Source organism: Corvus moneduloides, chromosome 8, assembly GCF_009650955.1.
Source record: "Corvus moneduloides isolate bCorMon1 chromosome 8, bCorMon1.pri, whole genome shotgun sequence".
Classification (NCBI taxonomy): domain Eukaryota; kingdom Metazoa; phylum Chordata; class Aves; order Passeriformes; family Corvidae; genus Corvus; species Corvus moneduloides.
The window spans coordinates 113,930-126,232 of NC_045483.1; the positions used below are offsets into that span (position 1 = coordinate 113,930).

Sequence of the window (12,303 nt, forward strand, 5' to 3'; positions counted from 1 at the left end):
GCTATCTAAGCGAGTCAGCAGCTTGTACATCAATGTAGCTTGAAATAAACATGTGAAAAATTTCAGATACAATATATCGTTCATTTTTTTCCTCTGCAAAATAATTGAACTTACAAAAACAGTATTGTGTTCCCTGAAACTTGTAGTTGCTTTCTACATGGGTTTAAACACATGTAAAACCAAGTAAGTTATCTTAATACTAAATAGATAGTTTCAGAACTTCACAGAAATTCAGGGAATACTTGCTGCACATCTAGCAATCTGCAAACTAATGAAAGATAAAATGTTTGAAAGATAAAATGAATTGTCAATGCTGTTTCCAGAGAATGGAAGACAGTCTTTCCATGGTAAAGCACAAGCTGGGGACAAGGAGGTTAAATACTTAATTTAAACTTGTTAACGTATACTGTGGACAGTGGTACCCTCTTGTGGACACAAATCGTGACTGCATGGCAGTTCTCACCGCAGAGTAGGAACAAGCCAGCTGCAATGGTGGCACTTTGTAACGAAGACACTAAAAGCTCCTGCAAATTGTGTTTATTCTTTTCTTACTAAACTGCTATTAATAAATAGTATTAACCAATGGTATCAACTTATTTGTGTATTAATTTTTAACTGATCAACTCTGGGACTGAAATCTACATTGTTTTCTTCTACATGTAGTAGAATAGGATCCATATCAATTTTTCCAGAACCCTGAGCATACTTTACCAGACACAAGCACGACAAATCCCAAAAGAAAGTACCAAAAATTGTCTAATTTTCCCGATTTCCATTTTTAATTGTTTGGTGTGTAATTTCGACTTTGAACCAATTTTTTTTTTTGATGTACAATAGTGAAAAATAGGGAGAAAATGACAAATCTATTTTCTTTCCTTGCTAAATATATGTAATAGTTTTTTAAAATCTGACTTCACAGTTATTTTCATTAGAAGTGTGAAAAAGATATTTTAGTCTACCTTTAAACAAAATATTCAGGTTTTGAAATGTTTGCTAATTTTATAAGAAAACTCAATAGAAAGATTTTTAACTTCCAGAGCAAGGGACATTTATATAGTAGCAACTTGAGTACATCATTAATAGGAATTGGTATGGTCTTAGCCTGTAAGACTTAGCACTTCTTGAAGTATTTGCCTTTATGCAGGCTTGGTACCAGGGTGAGCCAAGAAATGTTAAGCACTATAGCCTGTATACAAGGAAAGAGCATAATGGAAAATTTGTCTGGAAGAAAACATCTGCGTGTAACAGCATCAAAAACCTTCGTTCAGAGTGCCAGGTATGTTTTATGTTGAAAGAAAACTAATATAAAACAGATCTAAAATTCGATTACGGTTTTGAGGATCATCGTATTTTCTCCCAAGACTGATAAAAATCAACATAGTTGTGAGTTGAAATGTTTAACAAAGAATTTGACAGATTTCTGCACTTCAGTCAATTTCTCAACTACTTTCCACATAGCTGACCTTGTAGTCTCATAGGATCATCCCATCCTCAGAAGGGATCTAGTTCAGACTCCTGCTTAAAGCAGGGCCAGCCCAGGGCTTCATCCAGTCTGACTGTGAAAACCTCAAGGAATGGAGACACTCAGCCTCTGTGAGTAACCTGCTGCACTGCGCAGCTGTACCCATGGGGGACATTTGTGAACCTTTCTTATTCTAACTTATTAAAGCTTTTGCTTGTCCCGCCATTCACTTTGAAGAGCCAGACTGTTGCTTCTCAGTAACTTTGTTAGGTTAATGAGAAACTTCTCCTTGTTAGGTCTCCCAAAGCCACCTCTTCAACTAGCCCTCGTCTCAAGGCAAGTGCAGCCCAGTCCCTGGATCATCTTGGTGGCCCTTCACTGAGCTCCTTGTGATCTGTCCATGTCTGGCATGTATTGGGTGGCCTAGAACTGGATGCAACAGTCTAAATGTGATCTAAAGAGTGCTGTCTAGAGGGTGATCAGACTGCTAGATTCAAAAAACTGTTTTTTTTAAAACAGTAACGCTATTCAACTGGTGATTACCTTGCACCACTCCAGGATTTTTTACTAAAATTCCAAGCTCTTTCTCACTCAGATGAGTACTGTGTTGTATCACAATCTGGAGGATTATTAAATGTTATTCATTCAAAGTACCATTTGCATGAAATACGCTCAATGCAATTTGAATGCAGCTAGAGGCATTTGGGGCATATTCTTGTGTTACAGTGGTACTGTACTATGCAAAATACATAGTATGGTATTAATTACTATGTTCTATTTTTTAATGTTTTTTGGAATGAGAAATCAACATAATAGGAAGCCAAAAGAAGTATATTATTCCAAGGAGAACATCTTGAGGAGGTTTCTGCTATTGTTTTAATGAATGCTCCTGAGCTAAGATTATGCAAAAATACAGTAAAATCATTAATATGCTACTTATTTATTCCTAGTTCTGCTGAGTGTGTGAAGTTATTTGGTATATAAAAAAGGAAAACAGCTTTTCTGTGAAGCTCTCATGCTAAGTCCTCATTGCTGAAGTTACATATGGTGATCCACAGATCAGCTAAACCCAAAAGTTCATAGAAGTAAAATTCTTTATTAAAGCTAAAGTGTGGTTGTTTTTCTGTATTAAGTTCTACTTCCCTTTCTTCAGGTATGCAGGTGAAGCTGGAAATTATTCCCTTGTAATGTTTGCAGCTAGGCACTTTTGGAATGCATGTTTACCTTTGCTAGGCTCACCACTTGACAGAGAACAGCTTAAAGAACCTACTGAAATAATTCTTAAGAATATAATTAAAGCAGAATCTAAAAACAAACAGGTAAGAATTTCTAATAGGTAATGCTTGTTTTTAGTGATTGGTGCTGATGGTAAAGAAACTTCAAGACACCTCTCCTAAGAGGCAGAAGTGACTTGTCATAAACACATTTACGGTTTCTCACCTGCAGTCACATACTCTTTTATTCCATTTGGTGATTCTTATGGTTTTAGGCAATTGTAAAACTCACAACAGTTTTCTGCAAAGTAATTTGCTGTCTGATTTTCACTTTAGTGTTTCACTTCATGAAGCTTACAAAAAAGAATGTTTAGAAAATATTCAAAACCCAGAAAAAAAGCCACTTCTGGCAAGTATGTTAATGGATCTGGAGAATATGATAGTAGATCCTAAAACACTAACTCACGAAAAAAAATGTTACTAAGTTAAGTTTTCTCCCACCTGCAGACTCAAATTTCTTCTACCTGCAAAAGGAAAGTTTTACTTTTTATATCTTCAGGTTTTTAACAGATGGTTTAGGACTTTGGCAGTAGGAAGGAGTTAAAATATAGACTGTGTTGGGAGTTTGTGATAAAATTAAATACTTATTATGAACAGCACATGTAATCCAAATAAGTCATCCCCTTGAAACCGTATGCAGGTGATATGTGTCATATAACACATCTCACTGTGTGGAATTTCTTCTGCACACTGAAACTTCCATGCACATTTACAACTTTTCTTACTTCAAAACTCCATGGAGCCGATCCATTTCCTTTTTCTAGATTTGATTTACATGTCAATGAAGCTGCTGTGAGTTTTCCTGTACATTTCCATGGGCACTTGAATGAGCACTTGAAGGGATTGTTGATGACTTTTGCAACCAAACTTAGTGGTACAAATAGGAGTCTGCATCTCAGATCATCAAGCAGGATAGTACAAGAATAAAAAGCTTTATTTTGATTTCTCATCAAGCCATGTATAAATCACAAATAATCAGAGATGGTGACTGGTCTGCTTATTCTGGGTGTGTAGGAACTGATGAGTACAATGTGTACTTGGAAGCACAGTGATAATTTTAAGTTTAATGGAACTTTGACAGTGTTTAGATACGTAACAGTAATTGCCCATAGACACAGTCCTAAAGTTTGTTGCTTGTAGAGATATGTTTAAAACCAATAAAAAGGAATACTTCGTTATGTGTATATAGTTAACCCTCCACCACAGCATAATTTCAGAGTGAATCCTTAATAAGTGGTATTAAAAAGCAGAACTTTAATGTAGATAATGAAAATTTACAGCTCTAGGTAGCATAGGTGTTTTTATGTCTGAAAATGTTGGTAATTCTTATGAATTAGAAGTGAGTAACTTCTGATAGTAGTTAGAAAAAATAATTCCTGTTAACAGAGTGCTCTATATTTTATTATTTCTGGAGTTACTGAGTTTTTAAAATAGATACACACTGTAGTAACCATTGTAAGAAGCAGGAACTGGTTTCCAGTGATCCTTGACCAGGATAATTAGGCAATTTTTAAATGCAGTCACATCTGGAGAAGGATATAACAGCAGATGTCCAGATTCTCATCTACCAGTACTCCCAAATCCTTCACCACAGGACTGCTCTCATTTCATCCCCAAGGCTGCACTGATACTGGGGTTTGCCCTGACACAAGTGGAGGACCTTGCACTCGATCTTGTTAAACTTCTCAAGATTGCCTTGGGCCCCCTCCTCAAGCCTGTCAAGGTCCCTCTGGGTGACATCCCTTCCTTCTCATCAATCAACCACACCACTCACTTCGGTGTCATCAGCAGATTTGCTGGGAGTGCACTCAATCCCCTTGACTATGTCAGCAATGAAGACACTGAATAATACTGGTTCCAGTCTCCCTGGTATCGGTACCCCTTGAGGTACACCACTTGTTACTGGTTTCTACTTGATATTGAGCCATTTGGACATTGAACCAGTGACTGTAACTCTTATCCAACAGTCCATCCATCTTCTTTATCCACCTAACAGTCCATCCATCAAAGTTCTATCTGTCCAATACGGTAGCAACAAAGTTACTGGCCACGATATCAAAGGCCTCAGAGAAATCCAAGTGGATGACATCCATAGTTCTTGTCCATTGATGCAGCCACTCCATTGTAGAAGGCCACTAAATTAGACAGACTTTGTGCCTTCATGGAAGTAAATGCTGATTAGACCAAATCTGATAAAACTTTGATGATGGTAACGTAATACTTACCCAAAAGTTGTGGCTTATAGCTCAGTTAGCTTATTGGCATCATCCGACATGTATTCAATGGTTAGTGTGTCATATTGAGTGGGACCAATCTGATTTTTATTTATGCCTCGACATCTGTGATATTCTTATAGGGGCTATACATGCGCTGGCAGCCCTGTCCCCGGGGCGGCTTCCTCTGGCAGCCAGTCAGGGCAGAGAAAGCATCCCCGATCAGTCTGTGAGCAAGAGCCCCCACCACTGGCGGGTGGGGCAAATGCCCAGATGCTCGCGAAAAAAATGCCCGCGGAGTCGGGCTGTGGGAGGAGCCTTAGCACACAAAAGCAGGTAGCCGCGGCACAAAGGGACCCATTTGCTTTGGGGTATTTTGGAGGGAGTGGGGGCTCGCCCGTAGGGTCAGCTCGGCCCCCCTTCCCCTTTCGCTTTTTTTCCCCCCTGTGCTCCAGCTTCCCTGCCCGTACTTGCTTTGCCCTGCTTCACGGTTCCCGCGAACCAGCTCATCACCGCGACGACTTGGTGTTCCGCTGCCTCCCCGATGGAGCGGCCGCCTCCGCCGCGTTTGCCGGCCGCGACCGCCGCCGCCGCTGTGTTTCCTGCGCTGCCCGCCGCACCAACCTGCTGTAGGACGAGCCTGCGGCACCCAATTTGCAGTCGCCGCCGCCGTGCCCCGAACCCGAGAGTCTGCAGCTGCTCCAGGAGCGCGCCCGGAGCCGCAGCAGCCGGTTCCCTGCGGACGGAAGGGACGCGCAGCCTGCGGCTGTTCGCAAATCGCGCCCAGCCCGCCACGGCAGCTGCGCAGCCGCCCCGCGGTTCGCGGCACGCACGCTGCGTCTGCTGAGCTGACGCCGAAGAAGCGCCCGGGGTTTCTGTAGTAACGCTGTCCCTATCTTCTCTTTCCTTCTGTTTTTCTCTCTTTCCCCTTTCTGCTCTCTTTTCTATCCCCCTTCGGTAAGAACACTTACCCTTTTCTATCAGTAAACGCTTCTCAGATATGATATTGCCGCGTTTGCGCTTTATTTTTGCCTGAGAAGTCTAGCAAAAAAAAAATCCTACTCCCCTTTTTACAGTGGAACGGGACACATATATGGATCCATTTGAGAAACAAGATAGTGAACTTATCTTTGAAGACGCAAAACTGCTGTAGAGGAGAGGGAAACAGTTGGCAAGTCTCTGACCTTTGGGTGAGAATTGCGATAGTCAGATTTTCACAGGTAAAGAGTGGAGCCTGCTTTAGGCACGGGTGTAGGCAGAGAGCTCTGTAGAGTCTCTGCCAAACTCAGCTGCTCTGTGAGTCTGTGAGAGAACTTCAGGATTTCATGTTATTTAATGAGTGTAGGCGATTGAGTATTACTAAGTCTGCTTATTTTTGTATTGGGTTTGTATTATAGAACTCAGTCTGGAGAAATGCCTGTGCCTTTCTTCTGGTCAAGCTGCTATTCATATTAATGATATGGATTGGTTCACAGATGAAACAAAAGTTCAAAATACTTAAAAATATATGTTAACTGAAAGATAAAGGGCTTTTTCTTCTCTCTTCTTTTTTTGTCCTTTTTTTAGGAAAAGAAAGATACATGTCCTTTGCATCAATGGATTACAAAGGATTTTCAAAATATTGGGTTATCAGTTGGATGCTTTCTCCCAGGCATGTTCTTCCTTCTGTTGATCTAGTAATAAAAGAAACACTAGTATTTTGTAATCACTATTCTAATTCTGCAGTATGATAATAAATCATTTGAATATACTTCAAAGGTGCTGAGGAAGATCTCACATTAAGAACCTCATTATATGGTCTATTATTCCACATCTGTGCTGATAAAGCTGACTGGGAGACAGCACTAAAACTCCTGGATGAAGCTATTCAAGTTTTGCCTCAGACAAGACACAAACTGTAAGTTGGTTGATTTATTTTTATTAAAATCAGCATTTTGGTTCTTGAGAAGTATAAAACTCATGAGTATTTTTTCATTTTTGCATTGGAAAGTATTATGATTACTTTTTAGCAGCCTGTCCTTACAACACAAAACACTGTTGTGTCTTTTCCATGAAAAAGACATACATAGGCAGTGTTTGCTATCATTAATCTGTTAATAATATTTGTAAATTTAATTTTTAAACAGCTTGAATACAAGTAGTATCTTACTTCCCAAGCAAATAGATGTATGAAATGTGGCTATATGGCAGAAACTTTAGTTTTCCAAACTGCAAACCCATTTTCATTAAATGGAAACTAAATTATCTAGGATATTGTTTACATAATCTTATCTGAGTTGAAGGTTTTATGCCCTTTTATGCCAGTTTATAAACTTTGCATCTTTGTACTATACTGGTGCGAACTAGTATGTGTGTCTTATTCACAAAGTTATTTTACAGGTACAGATGCAGGTAATTTGTTTGATCTTTTTCTAGCCTGATTTTCAAACTTATGGCTACACTGAGGGCAGGATCGGGATGCAATTTTATGATGGCCATCCAGAAAATTAGTCATGAAAGTGAAGATTATTTGTCACATATGTGGCATCACTTGGTAACAGTCTCCAGAAGCATTGTTGGACAGTTAAGCTGTTTTCAAAATGCGATCATTGCTTTACAGGTTTGTCACTTCTTCCTGTTTGTTCCCATGCTGATAGAATCATGTTTCTCAAGTGACTCATAGGACTGCAAGTTCCTGAATGGGTAGGGAGGCCATATACTTGACCATTACTTTTTATAACTTTGAGATTCCTCTTCAGTAGGAAAACTGTATGGTTGAATCTTTATATCCAGTAAAATTTTAGTTGAATCCAGCCAAAGAAAAATGTCTAAGAGTAGCAAGCGGTTTTAATAAAATGAAGATTTAACTGGTGGTGGAGTTTTCTGTTACATTCTGTTTATCATAATTCTGATTATGTGATACCAATAAAACTGCTTGATGTCAAATTATTTTTTGCTTCGGTTAAGATGACATGAAACTTTAGAATATAATTTTGATGGCTTACATAAACAAACACAGATTAACTCCTCCTTTATTACTTTTATAGAAACGAGAAGATGAATGGCAGAGAGTTGATTACCTGATGGAATTTGCTGAATGCTTATATTGTAATCAGTTTCCCCTCACTGATGCTATTAAACCTCTGGAGTGGGCAGTAGATCTCCTGCTATGTATGAAATTCCCTATGCAGTCCTCACAAGAGGAAGGTATGTAATATGAGTATCTCCTTCAGAGGAATTTCTCAGCAGGAAACACAAGGGAGATTTTAAATTTACAGCTTAGTTATCAAAAAGAATGGCACAAGTTTGTCTGTATTTTCTCGTGCATTTACTGTCATTTGTTCAATACAACTTCAGTTTATCTGTGAATTCTGTGTTATGCTATGGAGACTTACCCTCAGTCTTTTGGTATAGTAAGATACTGCTCCCCTCTGACATAGGGATTCCTAAATTGTGAGATGCTGCCAGAAAGCAGTGCTGGACAGTTTGTTTCAAGTGAGTTCTCAAGGAGGGACAGATGAAACTGAAGGAAATAGTTTATGTGCCAAGATTTGGGTACCTAAGTCCATTGCCCTTTCCTTGGCTTTATTTTTCAAAAATGACTTTAAAAGGGATGTATGCTTTCAACTACTTGTGTAACTGTAAAAATTCTTTGGTTCTTTAACACAAATATCCACTTGTACTGGTATGACCTCAGTGCTCTGATAGGATACCCCAATATTCATTTGGGAAAAAAAGTATCTGATTTCTGGAACCATACTCTACTGTGTGGCATTAATGAGCATCTGCTCTGCTGTTCTTTTTTGTGTGGATAGATGACATGGATCAGGCAAGTACTTCTGGTGTTTTCATTGAGCAAGATAAATGTTCAGTGTCTCTACTGTCACACAGTTGATCAGTAACAGTAGCAATATTCTGTTCATACTTTTCTGTTAGTGGTTTTGTTGGGTTGTTTCACAGTCCTGTGGTGATTTAAGTTTTAGTTCTGTAATGATCCTCCCACCCAGTTTCACCTGGTTGCTTATGATTACTGTCCTTCTTACACCATTTAAGTTTCAAGAAAATTTTTGCAAAGCTCTTGATAGAAACTCAAATAATATAATAAGGAAAATTAGATTCAAATATAAAATAGGCCAGGTTGGAAGGAATCTCAAAAGATTATCTGGTCCAGCCTTTCGTGGATTTCACTTCTCTGTCAGGCTTACATCATTTATTATACAGAACTGTTACATTATTGATTAAAAACATGGTACAGGTAATATTGCATCATTTTAACATCTTCAGTAGATAGATTTCCATTATTCTTTTTTCCCCCTAAATATTTTTATTTTCAATTCAGAAATTTTAACTTTTAAATACATTTTTACAATGCTGTCACTGTGAGCATGTGTTCCCTTTTTTTTTAACAGAAAAAAATGCTACAACAAAATCGTTGCCTACAGAAAATGCTGAGATGGACAGTGGAGCAAATGGTACCATGCCCCAAATTAATTTGGAAGATTTGAGTAATATTAAACAACTGGAAGCTTTGTTTAGAGCGCAGACATTAATGGCTTTATTTTCTGGTCATAGTTCTTCTTTTCATCAGCAGCACTGTTTGATGGCATATGCCTGTATCATCCGTATCTGGCAGGTGAGATCATATGAAATTATATGTTGTGTTGTTTTATTATAATATGTCCAGTATATTTCACATCTTCTTGTGTAATTATGGTACCAGCTATTCATTTGGTGTTTAACTTTGTCCTTAGAGTTTTCTGGTTTATGGTGCAGTTAGTATATTTTCTCAGGTTTAAGGATTCAACAAGAAAATTGTTTTGCTTAGGAAAATGGAGAAGAGACACTAAGGATAAAAGCAGTGGGCCATTGTTTCTCTGGAGCCCATTCATATGTTTTGTACAATAGGTTCTCGAATTTTGTATTTTTGATTTGTTGAGGAATCTCAGTATTGGCAGAATACATACTGAAGACATTTTTAGCAGTTCTGAAGGATGGTGATTTCAGATTGAGCTTCATGAAATTGAATCAAAAGGGCTGTCATTTGACTTACAGGAATTGTATAGGCTGGCAGTGTTCAATGATTAATTTCTCAGATTACTTTTTCATAGAACATTTCAAATGAATCAAATTGACTTCTCATAGATATGCCCAATTGAAATGGCTATTCAGAATCACAGCAATGATCATAGGAAAACAATTACATGTTAAGTAAAGTAAGTATTTGAAAGGACTAAATCTGTACTTGATAATAGTAATGCAACAAATCATTATAGGAACAGTCTCAACTGGGACGTACCAACTAGATCGGTAAGCTATAGCTTGTGTTTAATTTTATTCCAGTTAGGTGTAAAAGCCTGCAATTTATTACCAATTAATCGTGCTAATTATGACCAAGAATTCATTGTGAAATCAGTTTAACATGTGATGTGAGACAGGAATTTGCAAAATAAAAATTGAATATTGACAATTTTTGGATTTACACAAGCATAACTTTTAATATCCAACCCTTGACTGAGTGTCGTACTAAGAAAAAAACTACCTTGAGTACTACTGTTTGAATAAGATATTAAAACTAAAATTTAAAGAGTATCCTACAGTGCCAGTTGTAGGATAATGACAGTAATTCTAAGAATCATATTTGCAGCTGAACAGTATTGTGAGAAAAAGAATAACCATGTGGTATTGAAGGAGTACAGGACACCTTGTTTTGGTGTAGAACGGAAAGCAGACCTGACTGCAGACATCCTCTTTAGTGTTAGGACTCCATAAATAACTCAGTAGAAGATATCAAAACATTCTCTGAAAAAGTCAGCTGCCTCTGACTTTTTAAAACATTTTTTACCTTTAATTTGGAATTTTCATTTGTTGTGAATATCCAGCATTATTTTTTGATTGATATTTTGTATTCTACTCTTGATTCCTCCAGTAGAATATATTAATCTCCTCAAATTAATGAAATTAATGTGGTTTTTGTTTTTGGGGTTTTGTTGTTGGTTGGTTGGGTTTTTTTTGTTTGTTTTTGTTTTTGGTTGTTGTTTGGTTTTTGGTTTTGTTTTTTTTAAATTTTAGGTAAGATCAGAATCTATGCTTTTGCTTGTACAGAGAAAATTTCAATTAATTCTTTTGTATATTTAAATATTTGGAAATTTATATAATATTCATTAGTAGCATTGTAAAAGACTAACCCAGAAAGAGGACAGAGTGACTCTTTGCCATCTTGCAGATTATTTCCTTATAAAATTCATCCCTTGAAGAAAATTAAGCTAGTTAGACTAGTGGTTTGAAAAGAAAAGAATTGCATTTGCAACCATATAGGTTAAAAAAAGGTAGCAGTAGCATTTATCGCAGAGATGATCTTGTCTTTTGACAGTTCTGCTGCTTAAGCGCATTGTCATGATTGTCCGAAATGCTCGTACAAATAATGCAAGCATCCAGGAGTCTCTGAAATGGTTATTTTCTGAAGAAAACTACTGTGCAAGCAGAATATGATACGTGATAATTGTTAATAGCTGTAGATAGTGACTTGCAGTGGAAAATAACTATTACTAGAAACTGACATTATTATTATTATTGCAAATTGAAAATAATTAACTGTAACTATTTGATTGTCTAGGTGTCATTGTCAGCATCAGGGACTATTACAAAAACATTAAAGACTTCACAACTTACAAATCCTCAGAAACTGCAGTCAAAAACTTCTAAAAAAGACAAAGACAAAAAGAAACAAGTAAGACCCACTTTTCTGTGGAATTAAAACAAACCTCTCTTTCTAAGAGATGTTTCCCTGGGCTCATTTGGTAAATAGTTCAGATGCTTTCCTGTACCAACCCTCAGAACCTGGGAAGAATTTCTCTTGTGAATCTATGTATCATACTTTCACTCTTGATCACACAGTCTTGACAGATCATGAATTTACAAATACTTCTTCATTTGTTGCCTTTGTCAAGATACTGCTGTTTTGTAAAACCCACGGTCTAGAGATCCAAAAAACACCCCAAATCTGACAAAACTTCAAAGGATATTAAGCAATTGTGTTCATTTTTTTAGCTGAATATTTAATACCAATAGAATTGTTAATTTGATCTCCTAAATGTCCTTATTTTTATTATAGGTTGAGGTTTCTGTTGCAAAGGAGAAGCCTAAAGGGAAAGAATCAGTTGATACCTTACCAGCAAATGTGGAAGAATGGGCCCAGTATGACTGTCCCAATGAAATCAGAGATACTTTTAAACAGAAAACAAATATTTACGGTATTAATTGGGATAATTTCCCAAAACCTGTAAGTATACTTCTCAAAATTATAAAGTATTTACTATTCAGGAGAAAATCACTAAATGGTTGTATTTTAGTTTTTCTCTCTGTATGTGTTCAGACG

The 12,303-nt window shown here is 37.3% G+C and overlaps 1 protein-coding gene across 1 annotated transcript in view; it reads left to right on the forward strand.

Annotated features, from left to right (window-relative positions):
• The window catches only part of CFAP46 (cilia and flagella associated protein 46), a 72,950-nt gene that overhangs the window by 29,994 nt on the left and 30,653 nt on the right, over positions 1 to 12,303 (forward strand). Inside the window, exons 23-31 of the mRNA XM_032116491.1 lie at positions 1,145 to 1,276; positions 2,616 to 2,781; positions 6,516 to 6,600; positions 6,708 to 6,846; positions 7,365 to 7,548; positions 7,976 to 8,135; positions 9,338 to 9,561; positions 11,542 to 11,655; positions 12,040 to 12,207. Coding sequence (XP_031972382.1) covers positions 1,145 to 1,276; positions 2,616 to 2,781; positions 6,516 to 6,600; positions 6,708 to 6,846; positions 7,365 to 7,548; positions 7,976 to 8,135; positions 9,338 to 9,561; positions 11,542 to 11,655; positions 12,040 to 12,207 — 1,372 coding nt within the window. The remainder of the gene's footprint in view (positions 1 to 1,144; positions 1,277 to 2,615; positions 2,782 to 6,515; positions 6,601 to 6,707; positions 6,847 to 7,364; positions 7,549 to 7,975; positions 8,136 to 9,337; positions 9,562 to 11,541; positions 11,656 to 12,039; positions 12,208 to 12,303) is intronic.